The sequence below is a fragment of the Lissotriton helveticus genome, chromosome 3_1 (assembly GCF_964261635.1).
Source record: "Lissotriton helveticus chromosome 3_1, aLisHel1.1, whole genome shotgun sequence".
In the NCBI taxonomy this organism is placed as follows: domain Eukaryota; kingdom Metazoa; phylum Chordata; class Amphibia; order Caudata; family Salamandridae; genus Lissotriton; species Lissotriton helveticus.
Window position 1 is genome coordinate 1,815,232,930 of NC_136061.1, and position 20,767 is coordinate 1,815,253,696.

Here is a 20,767-nt window from a genome sequence, read left to right on the forward strand (position 1 = left end):
CCTCTAACACCACCCCTGGAGTCAAGATCAAGCTGCACAGAACCTAAGGGAAGGTTAAAGTGAGCTAAAATGCCACAGGAGCAAGCTCAGACCAGACTTGCATCCATCATCCATATGCCACTGGGCATGTACGTGCAGTTCGTAGCTAGAGAACCCACTGTACATCCACGATGACAGGGCGCAGAACGTGCCAAAGGATATGCACAATGGGCTCTAGGGAACCTGGTTAGGGGGCACAGGGCATGTTCAACGGCTGTTCACAATGGGATCTTTATTGCCAAGGGTTCACATTGCATCATAAAACCCCCCTAAATAAATTCCCAGGATATACTTTAACGGGAAGGCATGGTTGATTTTACACATGACAAAAAACACACGTTTATGAAACATACATAAATTCCTTTAAAGAATGATGGGTTCGGAACATGGAGACAAATCTAGAATATCCCATAGGATAACTTACGGGGTCAGGAACTCCATGCAGTTACTCAGAGTCTGCTTCAAACCCATCACAATAGCCATTTGTATGAAAAGATCCGTGATGCAGCCGCTGGGATGGCACTATGGTAAAGAGGATAAGACAGACTGTCAGCCTTTTTTCTTTGAAAGTCATATGGTGTGTCCCACGAGGAAGCCCCATCTTTCCACAGTGGACAGCAAAGGACATTGCAAAATGTTACTCACTTCTTCTAGCCTCCATTTTCCGGCTATCCTCACATACTGACCAGGGCGACCGTTGATCCTGAAGGAAGGAGGGGACACTGTGCATGAATATAGGGTCTTGGTTGTGATTATCTATCCCTAGATGAACATCTATGATAACATTACAATCGACAAAACACTTAACATCAGTGGGAACACATATACAGGATGCACAACAAGGGAAAGACAGAGGGAGCTAGCAAAGCAGCTTCACATTCTGGGCTTGCTTGCAACGTCACTCGTAAGGCGCTGAGATGCCACCACATAATCCAACTGTCCACCTTGCTGTTGAGGGCACTGTCTGCTGAGAACATGTATGTTTAACATAGTCTCAGCCTGCCAACCGCAATCATGGATAGGCATATCTTAGGTACAGCTTCATGTTCCGGTTGTAAAACATGGCAACTTGTAAGGGATGGATTAGGGAAGGTGGACAACAGGAATTCATCCCACAGCTCAAACATATTATGGGAGGTGAAATCCATCGCTGTGGTCCTGTAATGAATCTTCTAAATACATCCATGAGAGTCTATTAGTTCAGACTTTGGATCAGTCCTATCATCCGCATGCATGCAAAAAGGGTTTCTGCAATTGCAAGCAACAATCTTATATTACCTGCCCAGGAAAAAAGCGACGTAGATCAGGGATGAGAAGTGGACGAAGAACTGGAAGGTGAAGAATTTCACTGTGAAGTTATTCTCCTTCTCTGTGAAGGTCCGAGGTCTCTCTGCAAAGACAGGATCAGAGAATGCAGCTTGTGACACACAAATAAGGATCAGAAAACGAGGTTCAGGACATATAATGAAGTACAAAACAGGGAGCGAGGGCAACAAGAGAACAGAAGAAGAGGTAAGAGGAGTGCCACAAATCACAGAAGGATGCTTGTGTAGGGGGGGGGGCAAGTACAGAGAGGAAAGACAATGAGGAGGAGATGGAAATGGGAAATGTGAAGAGGAAAGACTAAGTAATTCAAATACAAGTGAAGCCAATAACACATGATGGGACAGAGATGTGAGAGGAGGAAGATACAGGGGTTGAGAGGATGTGAGATAGAACTGTGAAAAAAGGCACGGAAAGTGCCATAGTGAATTTAGGAAACGGAAGGCAGTGTTGAAAAGATCAGACTCATTGGGATTTCAACACTCCCTAAGAGTAGTGCCAGACACTACAACTTTTCCCCTCAACCAAAGCAGTGAATATGAATTTTCAATTTATAAACATCTTCCATGTAACCAAGACTCTGTCACTGCAACAGCGCCTGATCTAAATGTATGACAGATGCCCTGCATCAGCAAATAGCCCCTAGATTACCCTTTTCTAGAGGGGACATTGATCTCAGTAAATCAGAAACTCATTGTCCTTCAGAGCAGGGACACAAGATTTCACAATGGGCACATTAAGTCTTTGCATCTTGCACTCCAGTCCTTTTGTCAGAGGTCCTTCTTCAGCTAGGACCTCTACACTACTTACAGGTATTCCTTTCATCCTTAATTTAAGTTACCAAGTGACACCCATCTGTAGCACTGATTGATCTGCCAGCAGGCCCAGTCAACTACGACTGTCAAGATTATATACATTAGTACTCTGATGGTGATGTGTGTGGAGGGAGGTCTTCTGGGAGATGCTATTAGAGGTTCACGTTTGCAGTAATTGTAATCCGCTGCACAGACAACATCCTGACTAGTACGGGATGCTGCTCCCTTTACATATCAGGATCAGGATTTACGAAGCACCTCCTACACACTCCATTTTGTTCTCAGCTTCTCTGTGTCAGGCTGCGGCATACTCTCGAACCATGGACTGGAGGCAGTGGATATCATATAGGGTTGGCGATGGGCCTTCTTCTCACTTATCTATACACGAATACATAGTTGATATACCAGTGAGCCACGTAGGCCAGGTCTAATGTCTAGCTATGCATTTATTAAGCTGCTGTGCCCTTTATTGGACTTCTGATTAACTCTGTGTAAAGACTTGTTAAATTCCCAAGGATTGCGTACTTCATGTTCAAATCTTTTTTGAGAAATTTCCTAGAACACCACCTTAGTTTACTCAGTACACTTATTGGTTTCTAAGTTTCCTATTTTTTTCACGTTTGACCTAGTGTGGATTGTGCATCTGTCAGACTTTACATCTGAAATGTGTCCACGTATATCACTCTCTGCATTGTTGGCACATAGAATAGTTAATCCTTCGGCAGATTCACTTCAAGCCACAAGGATAAGCACAAAAACATAGCTTGTACAGTAACTGATAACATTTTAAAAGCTGGGAGCATGTGCAACACAAGCTCTGCCCTTCCACTCTTGCTTCATTTGGCCAGTCCTTTAATTGCTATTTATATCTGAGAGCACCGACTCAGAGGGATATATATGCTGACCAGGATGAAAAGTCACTATTATGTCAAATGAACAGGGGACCTTATTACTTACTGCAATCTGTTCCACATCTTTCCCAAACCGAGCATCAGTTGGCCAATTACCATCCATAGCCTCAGACGTACAGAACTCGTGTTGCATAGCTCATGTGGTTGCACTGAAGATGAAATCCAAGGAGACGTGGCAAAGAAAACCAACAAGGACCAACCTGGGCCTCAGCAAAAAAACACGGAGACCCTTTGGAAGAGCAAGGTCAGTCACCCTTTAGCTTTGTGAGCTCCAATGAGTGAGCGTACGAAAAACTGAGGCCTTTGGGAGCCATAGTGGGTATAACTAACATTAGAAGATAATTTTAATTAAGTCTAGCTAAACTTTGAGGCAACAACTACCACCCAGAGAGTAAAAGATACTCTTAGCATCATATGATAAATGAGCAAAAAAAGGAATGAAGCCCAATCTCCCATTTGACTCCAAAATCAAAAAGAACATTTGGCTGGTACAATAGAGGGCTTTAAAGGGCAATCTTACATAGGGTTTATAACAAGAAGAAACCACAGTTGGTTGGCTGAGTGAAAAAAGCTTTCTTCGAGTAAATACATAACTCTCCAGGACACCAGTTACGTGTCACTGATGCACTGTAAGGCAAAATGAGATGAGATAACCAACCTGAAGCCCCACAACGGGAAAATGCTTCTGAACAGTGTGGTGCAAGTTCAGTGAATCTTTGAAGTATGTTCTGATACAGTGTCTTACAGCTAGCTGTGAGCACCCCGCTTTCCTTAGAATACCCTGCCGAGCTAAATGAAAGATTATTGCGTTCTAATACAATTTCTTCTTACAAGTCACAAGATAGTTAGGTCATTATTGGAAAAGGCATAAGTGGCTGTAGGATAGACCTTCAGGTACTAGGTGGCAACATTGTGTGATTGGGCCATGGTGGAGCACTAAGCCTCATGCAATAATTGGAGTAGGGCCTATGTTGTCAGATGGATCGAGTCCAAGAATCAAAAGGGATCTGTCTCAGCGGGAGCACTAGTATCATGAAGCTACAACATGACTGTCTTAGTTTGACGTCAGTTAATGGGTATAAGGCATAAACAGTCAACCTTGAACAGTTCTTGAGAGTGTGTCCACTATTGACAAAGGATTTCAGCCAAATCTAGGAGGAGGCACAAAGAGGGCCTTTGCAAATGTGTCTGAATGCAAAGGGAACCACTTCCAGACTCCTACAATGCTCGAATAGAAAACGAGACAACCAAGTTCTTCAGCTCCCACTCTAACTTAGGCTGCATCATTATCAGATATTTAGCTAAACCACTGAAAGCAACATGCCCTCGGCACTTGCCCAATGCCAAAATCCAGAGCAAAAAAAGTATGAGTGAACTCTTTATTCTTGTTGACAAAGAACATGGACTTAGTGTTATCTCTTAAGATAAGCACTCTTGTGACACAGGTCAAGGCATACCATCTTTAACCCCTGCTGATGTGAAGGAGGAATTCCGCAAGAGAAGAGTGACGTCTGTAGAAGATATGGGGTGGCACAGTGCACTTCGACCAATGAATATGTAATGACTTACACTGGAGGACTGGGAGAAGTGACCCACCGGTAGGTGGATCTCCTGCTTTCACCAGAATAGATCATCAAAGACTTCCTGAACAAGGGGAACCACAATTGATGGGTTCAGGAGGTCGGACTTCTGCTGAAGCAAGATGCAACTATATAATCTACCTGCCTAAACAAGACAAAGATGCAAATTGTACAAAGGTCCCAGTGTCCTTTTAATTCATCGGGTGGTAACCGTAGATTTCGTGTTGAGGTTGTGATGAAGTGCAAGAACAGAGCCAGATTCTTCACAAGCGCTGCTTTGAGAGTGGTTTTATCCTTGATTACTGGCAGGCTGAGCTTGAACAGCAGATGCAGCACTTAATGCAGGTAATGTGAGGGGTATGGTCGGGCGATCAAGGCAAGGTTGGTTAAGAGGATCGGTGTGTGCTGAGCTCTGGGTTGTGGGGGATGGGATCAGAGAGGAACACTCAGCCCCGGCCTCTGCCATTCACCAATGGCTGTGCTTCCGCTTGTTGGGTAAGAGGGGGATGTAGAGGAGAGGGCAGTATAGCGAGAAAAGGTTTGTGAAAGACCTAGCCTGCCTGAGTGAAGACTAGTTTGCTCTCCTAATGCAGGTGTTGAGGTGGGTGGAAGACCTGTCTGCCCTAGGTTACTGTACCAGGGATCTGGTTGTGGCTGAACGCATCATCTCACCCAGCATGCTCATGTGGAAAAGGAGTGGGGTGTTTCTGTGCAGCAATGTATAGTTCTTCTGTGGTGCTGCAGGGATTAGGTGGGGACAAAGCTGTACTCCTGCCCACAGGCCCTGCCGCTTTCCATATAGCAGCTTCATCAGGAGCACATCGGCACCTAGTGCACACCCTGGTCTGGTGTCTCTGGGCCTGGAAATATCAGATTCAGAGTTTGCTGACCCAGGATTACTGGTTTTGGAATTTGTAGACCCACTAAATTTGGGCTCAGAAACAGCAGGCCAGATATAACGGTGTTAACGTTCCAGGTTCCACCCATAATACGTCTCCCCTTTTGAAGCAAATGAGCCACTAGCACTGGTATCATCTTGATGAATAACTGCAGTATCTCCGTTCCATAACATTCAGGGAGATTTAGCTCCCACAGGGAAGGATGATCCATAATCATAAAGACCTGCTTCCTCATCCTATTGGAAGAGGAGGGTTATAGAAGAGCCTAGAGGAAATGTACTGCGTCCTTCTCTGAGCACTCCCTTTTCCTCTAGGCACAGAAGGAGCAATCCTGTAAGTTTCAGTAGTTTGTGAGGCTTCAAAATCATGAAAGGAGCAAGATCTGGTCTTAATATGAAACAGACACTTGGCCTTGAAGTCCCCTGGGCCATCCTTAAAGACATCATGTCTTTCTGCCTACCTGCATTTGCACTCTACGCGGTTTGTTAGTTCCTTCCTATTAAAGTCTAGGTTGAGTATTTTCATCTTTACCTGGATAGGAGGAGTCAAGCCGTCTCTGGCATCTGACGTCCACCATAGTTTTATACCCAGTGCAGTGGTGTAATTGTGTCCTAGGGCACAACTAAGCAATAGGATGTTTGTTTATTTACACTGATTCAAAGACAGCTAAAAATCTTTCTGACGATTATGAGAAACAGCAGATAGGAAGTAAGCTAAGCCCTAGTCAACGACCTTACATATTTTCTGCCGAGTGATCAGGGGTGGCTCTTCCGCTGTGGTAAGTGAGCATTGCCCCACTGCTGCTAACCAGCAGAGGCAACAGTCAAAATGAAAATGATAGTAAAATAATTTAATTAGCATTCATTTTTTCACCATTGTCTCTGCTGGGTAGCTGAGTTGCGGAGCGGGCCATCCTCCTGAGCCATCCTCCGGAGGAGGAGTTGTCGGCACTACTAAGGGCGCATGACGGATTGGCTGGCCATCTCTCAGCATGAGATAAGCACTCGGATTGGCATCTGGAAGCCTGCGCAGTACCCACCAGTCAGAGGATCGGGAGAGGAAGAAGACGGAGCGGACAAAGCGTCCGGTAAGCCGGTGTTTTTCTATATATTTTTTTTATGTATTTATGCCCCCCTTGCCGCCCTATCTAGTACCATCAGGAGCAGCCACCACTTCTAGTGAGGATGTATGGATGAATTCTTGGCAGGTGAGTCCAGAACCGGATGTCCTCATCTATCAGTGTAAAGACAAAAGTGCATGGCTGATGCTATGGAGGTTGCAGCATCCAGGCGCGATTTTATCAGAGGATGGGTGGCCACACAAAAGGCTCAATGTAAAACTATAGTGAAGTAGGTATTCATCACCAAATGCCGTGCAGCCTGCGCAATTAAATTTGTTTAATTTATTTGTATACTTACCTCCGTTCGGCCATAATCAGGAGTTTACTAGCCCCCCACCCCCACTCTGCCCCCACGCCATGCCTCACCGCCTGGCAGCACTCCCTCCAGGAGCCGCTACTGGCCCTAAAGATGGTTGGCTGAACAGGGGTCTTGTTATGCGAGGTAGATCTGCCTGGAGACATTGTTGCATGATGCTGTGACATCAATATGGGTGTCGGCAGGACTGCTGGATTTATGAGGCAGGAAAGGACCAAATTAAGGGGCAGGTTTGACTAAACTACGCAGCAAAAAGGCAAATAATGCATAAAATGGGCATAGTTTCTGACAATATTGCTTCATTATTTTACTTTTTTTACCGGTTAACACGGTCTGGCAAAGGTTTCACCTCATTAGTATCATTTTAACACCTAACAATAGCAATTAGTGACTGAAAGGCATCGGGCCTTCCACTGCGAGGCTGCATTTGTATTACCCTTTGATCCATGTCATCTAGAAAAAAAAATTTTTGTTAAAATCTGCAAACTATGCAGCAGAAGATGGACTATATGGCTAGTGCGGAAATCGACAACTATGGGGAAAATACTGCTGTCACAGAATTGCATAATTTCAATGGTGCTGGGCATATGGCAGGTGTGGTTGAAATGGATGCTAGAGGAGTACAGATCCAAATCAGCAACACTAAAAGGATTTGAAGAAAATGGGCCTTAAAAAGGTCCCTAACAGGTTCGGTAGCTAATTCCTTGGCAATAGTGCTCATCACTCACACATCTGTATACCTCTTTTATAGTGTAAGGGAACCCTGAAGAAGTGAGGCAGTGAAAATAGTAACCTAGGTTCTATAATATTCACTTTCAATGTTGGTGCATCCTCTGTCAGTGATGTGAATTGAGAGAGGCCAACTGGTAACTAAGATCACGGATTAGTTGATAGTATGGAAGTGAGCAAGCATGTAGGAAGAGTGCCTCCTTTTTGATGTTATCATGTGCATGATATAGGGAAATTATGATGAGGAGATTTTGTTTGGAATCCAGATCATCCATGACTCTATACCCCATGAAAATTGAGTCCTGAGTGTTCCTTGTCGACCCACTGGCCCCAAAGCCACCTACTCATAAAAGAAAGTCACTGGCCCAAAAAGGCTAAGATTGATGAAGAATGTATTCGGGATCAGAGTCTTCTCATAAGCTAGATCACTTTAGGGACCAGAAAATGCAGTCTGTTCTAAGAAAGAATATTCCCTCTTCTATTTTCTCAGAGCAGAGTTTCCAGCTCGCATCTTGTTCCAAATCACTGGCACACTGACTGGGATAAATGGGCTTCCAAAGGAAATAGCCATAGAATCAAGGAGAAATGTGCTTCTGATATTTACTAGGAAGTTTTGACTTGGTCTTAAGAAAGCCCTAGGAGGGTAAACCATAACTATTAAATCACTCACATGGTGATATTGATGGTCCATAGACCTAACTGAGTTTGAACTGTCAACAGGAGCAGAACTCTCAGCACCATAGTAACCATGAAAGTGGTTACTAAACTATGGCACTGGAGGAGAAAACTTAAGTGGTACCTTAGGAAGTTGTGGCCTTACTTGTGAATATATCCTTTAAGAGAACCTCGGATCAACCCATTCCTGCAGCCTGCTCAAAGTTGTCATCCTGGAACTTGAAAAAGCACTGACAACAACACATTGTGGATGGAATGCTCGAATTAAGCTAAACCACATTTAGGTCAGTCTAGACTGCTTAGTCACTTAATTACTGAATGAGAATGCAAGCAACTGAAGACCTGTTTCTGGTTTTAGTGACCCTTTTCAATGAAGTCTAGCTTGTGCTACAAAGTTAAGTGACCTGAAACAGAGCATGGTTGTGCCACTTAGGATGGCAAACGGATAAAAACCAATAGAGACGGATGGAATTAATAAATCATGCTAACCACTGGTAATTACCCTGGGTGCATTCCTCCATGTTTTGCTCACTGTGCAATTACATACAGAGACAAACAAGTTGTAAATGAATCTTGACCCCTCCTGAAAATGGTCAATCCAGCCCAAACTGCTAGGCCAAGACTTTTATCAATGGAAACCCAAGTCCTATTTCAGCGTTCACCCTTTCTGCCTTCCGGTAAACTTCAGCTATAAACAAGCTTTGGTAAAGCCATTTTGGCACTCATTTATGGGGCATCTTGAAGCATGCTTCGTTTAGGAGTCTGATTCATTTAAAGGTTTTCCATAGTTTAGAAATCCATCAGCTTTGTGACCCAAATAATCTTTCTCCATAGGGAGACAATTTCCTGTAAGAATAAGACTTTTACAGCCTGATTCATCAATCTCCCGTTTTGCGAGCCCCTAATAGCGATTCATAACGAATCGCTATTAAGGACTTGCAAAACGGGATTCATGTAGGAATTGCATAAAGAAATGCGATTCCTACACATTCCTTATTTGCGATTAGCAACTTGCTAATCGCAAATAAGGAATAACTCCCCATTCATTCCTATGGGCCAAAAGGCCCATAGGAATGAATGGGGAGTATTCCTTATTTGCGATTAGCAATTAGCTAATCGCAAATAAGATAGCGATGTAAAGGGTGCCAGGGGTGTCCAAAGGACACCCTGTAGCACCCCTTAAATGCAAATTGAAACAGGTGTTGCGCACACACATGTCCAAAGGACATGTGTGTGTGCAACATGCAACTTAGAAAAATGCTTTTAAAAGCATTTTTCTACGTTTTCGCTATTTACCACGAGGTTTGACCTCGCGGTAAATAGCGGGCCGAAATTGCGAATTCGTAATTTTTAAATGGATGATGAATTGCATTTAAGGAATCTCAAATAGAGATTCCTTAAATGTAATTCCTCGCAAAATAGCGAAATCGCTATTACCGATTTTTGCATTTGGGATGATGAATCCCAAATGCAAAAATAGCGCTGGCAAAGGGACAGATTCTCAGAATCTGGCCCTTTGCGAGCCGATTTCGGCTTGATGAATCAGGCTGTTAGTGGTTTGTGAAAATAAAGAACCGCTCGCTTGAGACTGCTTGAGGCTCGACTGTAAAGATGAAAGGTCGATTTAAATGTGGTCTGTTATGGCCAGCGTCACAGAGTGTACAGTAATAAGGGGGCTTGTCACTGGGTAGTACAAGCACAAAATGTGTATGTCATCTTAAAACAAGTGTTTGGCCAGAGCTAGGCTGACTCTAGGCTCCACCTAAAAAGCCAGTTCATTAGTGAGACATGTATGGCGCAGCCAAACAAACCTACGTATAGGAGTTGGGAGAAAAATGCCACTGGGCGAGTTTTTAAGGGATAAGACACAGTAGAAGTTATTTTAAAGAGTATGAAGGATAGCGTGAGCAGGTTTATTTGAAATTAATACTAAAAGATTAACCGCCTGATTCATCAAGCAAAATTGCGCTCGCAATTTCCCCAATCGGCATTCACCACGACAATAGCGAAGTCGCAAACACATAATAGCAAATCCGCAAATAGATTCGCAGAATCCCTGCAGGAGAGCATTAGCGAATCGGAAAATGCGACAAACCACGGATACTGCGAAAAAAATTGCGAATTCGCTATACAATCGCAATCGGTAATCATGAAAATTCGCAAATAGCGAAAAAAAACAAAATCGCTGTTTGCGTACCGCAAATTAAGGACAACCCAAAGCAGGTGGTAACCATAAAAGCCATTGAATTTTTTTGGGGAAAAACCGTTGGCCAATCAGTAACAGGTGCAGGCCTGACCAAACACACATAAGGAGAATCAGCAGCAGCATTTGGAGTCTCACAATGCCAGGAATGTACATGGTGGTCAGGCGGCGAAGGCTACAGCGAGCAGCACGGAGGAGACGCAGAATCCAGGACAGGATATTCCGCCAGCGGGTCACCCTGCTGGGCCAAACCAGAGAGCAAATATATGCAAAGTACCGCCTGAATGGGCAAATGATAATCCAGCTAATACAGGACCTTGACCCCCTGATGCAGCACCCAACAAGGCGGACCAATGCCGTGCCTACACATGTCCAGGTATTGTGTAGCCTGCACCTCCTGGCCTCTGGGAGCTTCCAGGGGATAGTACCGGTTGCTGGGGGGATATCCCAGCCCACCATGTCCCGCTGCCTAAGGAGTTTCCTTGACGCAATGCTGACCCAGCTACACCAACACATCACATTTCCCACCAGCCAACAGGATTTGGATTCGACCAAGCTACAATTCTACAATGTTGCCCATTTCCCACATGTGATAGGATGCATTGACTGTACCCACATCGCCATCTGCCCACCAGCTGCAACGGAGTACATGTACCGCAATCGCAAGTCCTACCACTCCCTCAACATCCAGATGGTCTGCAATGCTAAGACATACATCACGGACATAGTGGCACAGTACCCAGGGAGTACCCATGACTCATTCATATTCGGGCACAGCGGCCTCCACACACGACTGGCCAGGGGAGACTTTGGGGAAGGACACCTACTTGGTAAGTACACTTTGTCCACAATGTCACATTGCGATGAAGTAGCTGCGCTGCACAGGCACTCACCCTCTGCTCCTCTCATTCAGGTGACAGTGGCTACGCCCTCTGTGAATACCTCCTCACCCCATACCTCAACCCTGCTACACCACAGCAACGGCGTTACAATGTTGCACACATACGGACAAGGAATTGCATTGAAAGGACTTTTGGGCTACTGAAGAGCAGATTCCGCATACTGCACAAGACAGGTGGGGCCATGTACTACAGTCCTGATGTGTGCTGCCGCATTGTGGCTGTCTGTGCAATACTACACAACATTGCTACCAAGCGCAGGATACCTGTAGACATCTCTGGCAGTGAGTCGGAAGGGGACGACCGGCCACCTGCACATGGGCGTCATGCACGCGGGGAGAACCCAGCTGAAGGCCACAGACACCGCAACCACATCACAATGAACAGTTTCTAGTGCACCCACACCCCTCACCCAACAAATCACAATTGCATGCAAATGGAAATAATGACAGGACGCCAATGTATGATGCAAGAATAAATATTATTGTTTGATTCACAATAATAGTGCAAGTTGCCATCCTTCCTATGCAATCAGTATTGCCCCATACTGCTGCATCCAAAACACAGGGCAGGCTTATAGTGTCAGCCTGTGCCTGTAAAAGTACATGCTAGTCAGGTGCGCCTCCGGCGCGAATCACCCAAACGCCTCTCCGGCTCCTCCTTTGCCACCGCACGTGACCCTGCAGTGGGCCTGGTGCTACGTCGTAACACCGCTACCTGTGAGGCAGACTGGCTGCTCACACTTGAGGTGCCCTCGCTGGCATCGTCCCCCCCGACATTGCCAGGTACAGGGGGGTGGAGTGCCATAACGGCAGTGGTGAGGTGCTCTAATACTCTGGCCACATCCTCGCAGCATTGGATTAGCTGCTGCTGCTGCGCCAGGGACCATCGCGATAGCTGGGATGTCGCATTGCCGATCACGTAGTTAGACCTGGTGTATGACGACAGCCGCGTCAGTAGCTGCCGGTGGTGGCGGCGCCCGGTGTTGCGCTGTGATATTAGCGCAGCAGTGTTGGCCTCCATGGCTGCCGTCATGCGGTCCATCCTCTCCCCCACACCTGCCATGGCTGCCGTCATGCGGTCCATCCTCTCCCCCACACCTGCCACATTGCGGCCAATATTATGCAGCTGCATCTGTATGGCCCCTTGCCGGCGTGCCTGCATCTGGTGAATGCGTAGCATTCTACGCTCTATGCTCATGCTCGGCAATCGCACTTCCATCCCCCTCCTGCCGCTGCGTGCATTGTTCTGCAGGCGAGCCCTGCCATGCCTGCTCTGCTGGCTGCCCACAGTGGGTGGGCGCTGTGTCACCGCTGTCGCTGGAGCAGATGTGGAGGCTCCACCTGCTGCGGGCCTGGCTGCAGGGGTTGGTGCAGCGCCTGTTGGTGCTGGCGCTGATGCTGTGGGCCTGGCTGCAGGGGTTGGTGCAGCGCCTGTTGGTGCTGGCGCTGATGCTGTGGGCCTGGCTGCAGGGGTAGGTGCTGCGCCTGTTGGTGCTGGCGCTGATGCTGTGGGCATGGCTGCAGGAGTAGGTGCTGCGCCTGTTGGTGCTGGCGCTGATGCTGTGGGCCTGGCTGCAGGGGTAGGTGCAGCGCCTGTTGGTGCTGGATGTGTTTGTGACGGCACCTCCTCCGCATCCTGTGGTTGCTCATCGATGAGCAGCCTGTCACTGTCGCTGCTGTCTGCGTCACCTGTGAGGGGAAGTGGACGTCCATTAGTTGCATGTATCTGTCACACGTGCAGTTGCTACATGCATGCTGGATGACATTCCGTGACTGGCTGTGGCATTGCGTACTTTGGAACCTGTCTGGCTGCATTGGGGTACTTGTACATTGTGGCCACACTACATGTCCCACAATGCTTTAGGGCAATACCTAATGTGCACCGATGGCATGACTTTGGAACATTATGGGAGGCTATAGGGTAATGGCCATTCACAGGGGACAGGGTCGCAGTCGCATGCCACTTACCTTGGCTCTCTTGGGTGGGGCGGGATGAGTCCAATCTGATGACCCCAATGCACGCCTCGGACTCCAACGTGTCCTCGACGCGGTCCTCCATGGCGGTGTTTGGAGGGACTGTAGGTCCTCCCCCTCCAGTGGCCAGGGACTCTCCCAGCCTCTCGGCAACCCTCTCCTTGGCACGACCTCGGAGGTCGTACCACCTCTTCTTTAGTTCATCAAGTGACCTGTCTGCCACGCCCACGGAGTTCACTGTGGCCGCTATCCCGACCCATATTCTCCGCTTCTCCTGCTCAGGCACCCTCCTTGACTCTTTCCCAAACAGTTTAGAGTGGTTCTCTACCACCCCTTCGATGAGGTGCTCCAACTCCTGTTCGGAGAACTTCAGTTTTCTCTTGCGCCCGGTGTTGCTGGGCCCTGGCACAGCCTCCTCTGCCATTGCTGCAGTGAGATTGGGTGTGGTATTCCAAGTTTGCAGGTGTCCTTGCAGGAGCTGACTCAGTTGCTGCCTCGAGGTCTGCCTCACTGTGGTGAATGGGGGTGGGAACTGGCTCCTTCCTGGTTGTGATGTCATCACTGTGCGCGAAAAGCGACTTCCCGTTTTCCCGATCCCGCGTATTTGCGATTTCGCAATTAGCGATATCGCTATTTGCGATATCGCAAATCCTACACGGATGTTGCCGAAAATAGCGATTAATCTGCGATTTTCGACACTCGCTAACGCTTTTTGCGGCCGCGTGCGAATCGCATTTTTTAATCGGAAAAAATCATGAATACCGATCTGCGATTTCTAAATTGCGATTCGCAGTTAATCGCAATTGGGAAATCGCAGATTCCGGTTTTCATGAATCAGGCTGTAAGTTCTACTGCGCAGTTTCGTTCAATGGGAGCGAAAGATACAGTTTTACTACATGCCTGTTTAATTGATAAAACACAGCGTTCCTGATACTCCGGGGCAGGGCTATAAGCGGGTCTGGTCCTGCCAATGCTCAGTAACCGGCAGTTTTTAAAAGTAGGTGCTGAGACGGGTTCTCTATTTTTGCCCTCACCCTCAGGATGAAAAAAATAAATAACTTCCCTGTAGTAGTACCACTATGCACTGTTTTTTAGGCAACTTCAAAGAGACACTTCTTTCTGTTCTATATAGCGCAAACTCTGCCTAAGATATTGGTGCTCTTTACAAAAGCACCAGTTACAATACACAATGATATATTCATTGTGTGACTCACAGGCTGTTGTGCCGTCAGGCTTGAACCTTCTCTCGCGGCTCGAAAGTCAGAAGCTTTAGCCTTACACCACAACCTTTCCCACAGGAAGAAAGCATTTTTAATATTATATACTATTAAGCCATAGTTGTTGCTTAAGTGTGCTATGCAACTTACAACCATTGACAAAGCAAATAGTCCTGGCTTGTTGTAGGTGTAATGTTAAGTACAGAAGAAGCAAAATGCCAGCGCACAATGCAAAGTACAGATTTTTAGCTTAAATGACACAAAAGCTTCATTGGTCAGCCTCGGAAGAGGCAGAGGAGGGGAGCAAGAAAGAGAAAAGGTATTTATTTATTTTAGGACAACCATAGTAGTAAGAAAAACTGATCAAAATCAAAAGACAGGAGAATGCCAGGACACACAGAAGAACAATAACTGAAAGAACAAGTAAAAAGTTATTGTTTTATATTAGGGGTTTGAAGCCAAATGGCTATTACTTTGAGTCTGAAAACTATCTACCTTCAAATAGAACGCTATAAAAAAGAGTATTTGTTTCTAGGATCCTGCTATTCTGAGAAAGCAAAGTAAGATAAATAAATATGTCCAAGACCATAAAGTTAAGCCCGGTCTGAAGCCGAGATTATAAGGGAGTTCTGCTGACTCTGCAAAGGCCAACTCTGCCAAATACACCATATTTACAGCTCCTGGGAAAATAAAGGATATAGAAATCACCATGTTACACATATCAGTTTTAGTCACTGGACCAAACAGAAGCTCAAGGCAGCTTCAGAGTATCATGGATAGAACAAGCACTCCTTCATGGTTATCTTTATAGACAGAATGAGAAAGCTTTACCTATCTAACGCAATAACATCAAAACAAAGTACAATTTACACAGGAGAGCAGTACCTCACGTCATATTGCATATACTTCAATGGGCCCGAAACCAACAAACAGGTACAGACAGGTGAGATGCAGTGGAGCCAAATCAACACACCCCATTATCTATTGCCCAGATCCCTAGACACGGTTGCAGAAGAATTCCGATCTCCTTTGTTCATCATCTCTCAAAGTACATCCATTCCCCTCCCAGTGCTCAAAGCTCCCAAGTACGATGGAATGATCTGCAACTCTCTCAGCGGAATTGCTTTAGCTTCCGACAACTGAAATCCATTTATGGATCTTCACATATAAAGCAGGCCATACAGCATGGTTTACTGACGATGAACCGGACCCCTGCGCGACGCTAACTGGATTAGGATGCCCACAAGCACCATGTATTTACCACACAGTAGTAACAATCTTCTATCAGCTTTCAGGGCATCACAGTGTGGACGGACGGCCCAGTGACGCACATCCACAACAACATAAATATAATACAAAACCCACACTTATAGACCACCTTTCTCATTCAATAATCGTTTGTGCCTCAGCCACGGAGAGCAGCTGGCCCTTGCAGACCTCCTGCTGCACCTCCCAGGCCAACACATCGTACAGCCGCCGCCACAGAAGCTTCACGTTCACCAAGCGCGCGCTTCCATGGCCACCACAAGCTGTGAGACAACTGAGAGCGGGAAGGGGCAGGAAAAAAGGGAATGGGAAAGCAGACATTGGGAAGGGGCGGGAGGATGGAGAACACGACCAACGGGAGGGGCGGGAACAGGAAACTAAAAAGCAAGAGATACACTGTTCTTCCTACTGTTGGTTTTCCTGTCATGCTACCCTTGCGCGCATCCTCCATGTATGCATCACACGTTCAATAAAGCATTCCAGTTTGAAGTTGCACGCGAGGATGCAAACTTTCATGAAAGTGAAAGCTAATAAGACAAGTGGAGGCAAAAGTGAAAGCAGCTGCAGCGGGAGTGGTGCGTGCAAGCTCCGCTCAACCTAAACAACGTGAGCACCATCTGTATCCAATTCACGCGAACGCGATAATTGGAAACAGATAGCGCTGCTGCTCGCTCCTGCGGACCCTAGGGCAAGGCAGAGAGAAGACGGGCCATGTACCCGCCTTTGGCCAATTGCATGCTGTCTTTCTAAGAAAGACGCACGCAAAGGCCAATAGGTGTTATTAAAAAAAAGCACACACACACGTGTGTGTTTACAGTTGAAAAGCCCTTACTTAAAGTCTCGCAGGCAGCGTAAGTGCGCTGGCTCAGGCGAGACCTAAAAACAGCCATGACTCACTAGAGTGGTAGATTTAAAACCAATTCAAAACCTCATAATTGGAGGCAGGTGAAGGAGGACAGGGATTCGGTTCCAGGTTAGGCCAGAAAATAAAGAGAGCTGCCAATTGTGAAGCCACTTCTGATTCCCTAAAGCAGAATAACATGACTGGGATTGGGACGGGAAGGAACTTAAGGGGGCAAAATCTGTGAAGGGTATGCCAAAATCTTTCATCTTGCTGCAATTTCTTACTACTCGACCTAAGTAAGGTCGAGATGGGAAAGCACCTAACAGGACTTGTGGTTTTAGATTATCCATTGACTTTCTAGTACTTCTCCATGCTTTATCAGTGGAAAAGGCAGTGCTACTTGCATCAGAGTTATGAAATCTAAGAGGGCTATTTACAATAAAATGTGTGTAGTGTTGCACCAAAATCAGTAATGCCGCACGCTGACATTTATTTAAACACAGGGATGCGTTGTGTTTACAAAAATATGGCCCGCCCCTGCATTTCCCCTAGTGTTGGCTCTAAAAAAGCTGCCTAGGGACAAAGCTGGCACCCTTGCGCCATGTTGCAAGGGTACCTGTCCTGCAGGGGCAATTGCCTATGTGCAGGAAGGTGTACCTTCCTGCACATAAACAATATTTAAAGGCAATTGGCTGTTTCTATGTATGCTGCATTCTGCAGCACACATACAAAAATCAAAATACGAGGAGAAATTAATAATTTCTCTTCGTATCGCCATCCTAAGACCAGGTTTTACTGGCCTTAGTTCTTGACGCTGCCCCAGCCTTGTAAATAAAGGGCAGCGTCAAAAAGCAATGGGTGTTGGGGTGCAATGCCCACTGCAACACCCACTGCACGCCCCTTTCAAGCTAAAGAGGCCTTATTTATAAGGCAGTTTTTTTAATTAAGGAGAAGGGGATATCGCCATAAATATGCCCCTACGTGTCCATCACTAAACCCTTGTTTTCGCAACTTGCCCCACCTCTCACTCCCGCCATCATACACTTGCACCTTGGAAAGTAGAGCAACTGTACACACTTAGGTAGGTTTATTAACCATTCTGTACATCTTCTTAAGGACACTTGACTCACCCAAGTTACACAAGTACATCGCCACCATCCTGTTCACCTGAAGGGAAACATGGAAATAAAGTGATTAAAAAAAGGCATTTCAAGTATTTGACTTATCGGTGATGTAACATGTCCGGAATGAAAATGCCATTAATATAACACAAACAGGGAGACCTGATTCCCAAAAAAACGCGAGAACTGAGACTTCTGTGTAACCATGATAAATAGCATGTATACATGTCAATATCCGGAATGTACCGTGAATTAAATGTTGCCACTGTGGGGTGCCTGCCTTAAAATTCTATGCAAGGAGGTTCTAGGCGGATAATATACAATTTATCATTAATCATGTACCCTTTGAAATTAGTAGTGCTGTTGTCCCAGGAAATGTAAATGTGCTTATTGGGGGACTGCGCCAAACACAGAAAATATGTGTAAAATATTGAAGCTCTCACATTTCTATGGATTTTCGTTTCCAATCTTAGGGACTAAGAATATGTTTGTGGGGTGAATATTAGAAAGAAGGCTGGACAGATAGGTGTGAAGAATCCCATGAAAATCAAAAATGCTTTTTAAATGTATTATGTAGTACATTAGGGGATAAAGATTGGGAGGGCCCTTTGTTCATGTATGGCAGCATACCTGCCCCCTCTAGCCAACCAGAATACTATAGTTGTGACTCCCAGCAACTACAGGCAACACCAGCCTTTTTAAAGTTCTCAAAGATAAGTGGGGGGTTGGGCGTGCTCTTTGTAGAACACACCGGTATGAAAGTGGCGTTTCTTGGCAATCACTAGTGTGAGTCTGCTGCTGGAAGCTGTAATTTAGTCTAGTAACTACAGTTCTCAAGAGCAAAATCACCTTGCTGACAGAATTAACTAATAAGAGATGTCGCAAGGCTACTTCTAGCCTGCTTGGTTGGCATGAGTGTCTTTTTGTTTTGGTGCTGCTGACTGTATCTCTAAGATGGCCTCTGCCTGTGCTCTTTATAATAGAAGCAACCTATGTGCTTTTACTCTTGAGTGCGATGGGCTGGTGATTATAGTAAGGCTATTGACCTCTCTAATGAAGTCACGGCCAAGCTGGAGGCTCTGATAACACTAAACTGGTAACAAGGATGGCCACTTCTGAAATATTAGAATGTCACCAGCAGCCAGGACCACAGACAACATTAATGGAAGCTCACAGAGCTTCTCTTAATACTCTGAATAAGTTTACTGTGATGATAAATTGAGTACTCTGTTATGTTATATTCATTTGTATAGCACAATAATCACCCTAGAGGGTATCCAGGCACTTATAGCAAGCTACAGTTCAAGTGAAGGACGGAGCACTTCTTGTTGCGAGTTTCAAATCATGCAAAGCAGGAGAAATATGTCCAGTTTACATTCAAGGTGTAATAATGGTGTAAGATTTTGATAATTCTCTGTTTGGACATTCAAAACAAATGCCTGTGGTAGATGGGTAAACTGAAGGACATGATATAGTAGCAACACATTTGCTTGAAAAAGTATCTCTATATGGAACTGTATGCATGGATGAAATTAGTGAGGGCACATGGGTTTGTTGAGATTTGCTAAGGAAATGTACTTTGTGTGACCTTCACGAGGAACCCTGCAGAATGACTTCATAAAAACCTTGAAAGTGAACTCGTGTAACCTTGTGGAGATGTATTTGGGGACACCTGGTCTAAATGTTATGTTCTTGTGTACATCAGAGTAGTGTTTGAATATGATCATGCATTTTGATTGATTGTTCAATGCACAGCCTCACTGAGTGAGTATAGATGTTCTTGTCGTATATAATCACAAGAAGTGTATGTCTTTCCATTATGCATATTTAGTGTCAGAGTAATTCGGCTTTGTAAGGTTTGGATGGGATATAGAAATGTGAATATGGCATAGAGTCTACTGGAAGTTATAGAAATGAAGTCTTAGTAAAACAATTCTATAGGTTTTTTTTTGATTTACAAAGTGCGTAGCTACCCAATGGCTTCCCAGCGCTACTTTAGTCCTAGTGTGCACCTTGGAACCTCTCAAGTTATACAACACTGGGTTGGTTTGGGTAAAGCCAAGGTTTTAGCAGCTTTCTGAGTTTTGTCTCATTGGGGTCGGTTCTGAGATCAATTGGCATTGAGTTCTATAATTTAGGGGACAAAAAGGAGAAAGATCCTCCACCACATCTGGTGCTTTAAATACGCAGGACCCTCATATGACTTGCACTAGAGGAACTTAAAGTCCTAACGGAAGGGGTACCAAAAAGACCTGGTTATGGGGAGTCCCTTGTGGTTGATTGCCCTATGAGCCAGGCATAGTGCCTGCCATATTTCTTCCACCACTGGAAGCCAGTGCAAGGTAGCTAAAGCGTTTTTAGCTGAGGAGTGTTTGGGTAGGTTACAAATGCTCCTTGCAGCAATGTTTTGAACCACTTGAAATCTCTTGTGAACAGATTTAGGCGAGCCCAGATACAGGGAATTCCAGTAGTCCAGATGGGAGAGAATGAGCGACTGGACTACAAATCTCCTACAGTGTGCAGATAGTAAGATTTTGTGTAAGGTTTGCAGCATAACAAAGCAAGATGTAATCAATTTATTTGCTTGGGCTACCATAGATAGGGAGCTATCCAACCACATGCCCAAACTTTTTATAGGAGACGATGAGGAAGGTGGAGTACCCAGACAGTCAGGCCAATCTAACGTTGCCCGTGAGGTTGGATTATTCTCCATTAACATCATTTTGGTTTTCAATTGTAAAAGGAAAAATAGAATGCCCGGTGCTACTTCTCAGTTCCCTGTTTTCCTTACAGGGAATGTTGCATACATTTGATCATGAGCTGAGAAAAACACA

The 20,767-nt window shown here is 45.5% G+C and overlaps 1 protein-coding gene across 4 annotated transcripts in view; it reads right to left on the minus strand.

The window, feature by feature from the left end:
* ANO9 (anoctamin 9) overlaps positions 1 to 20,767 on the minus strand; it is a 769,113-nt gene that overhangs the window by 137,462 nt on the left and 610,884 nt on the right. For all 4 annotated transcript variants that reach the window (XM_078682729.1, XM_078682726.1, XM_078682727.1 and 1 more), the window contains 4 exons: positions 17,943 to 17,979; positions 1,318 to 1,429; positions 685 to 742; positions 464 to 561 (listed from right to left, as the gene is read on the minus strand). In XM_078682729.1, coding sequence (XP_078538855.1) covers positions 464 to 561; positions 685 to 742; positions 1,318 to 1,429; positions 17,943 to 17,979 — 305 coding nt within the window. The remainder of the gene's footprint in view (positions 1 to 463; positions 562 to 684; positions 743 to 1,317; positions 1,430 to 17,942; positions 17,980 to 20,767) is intronic.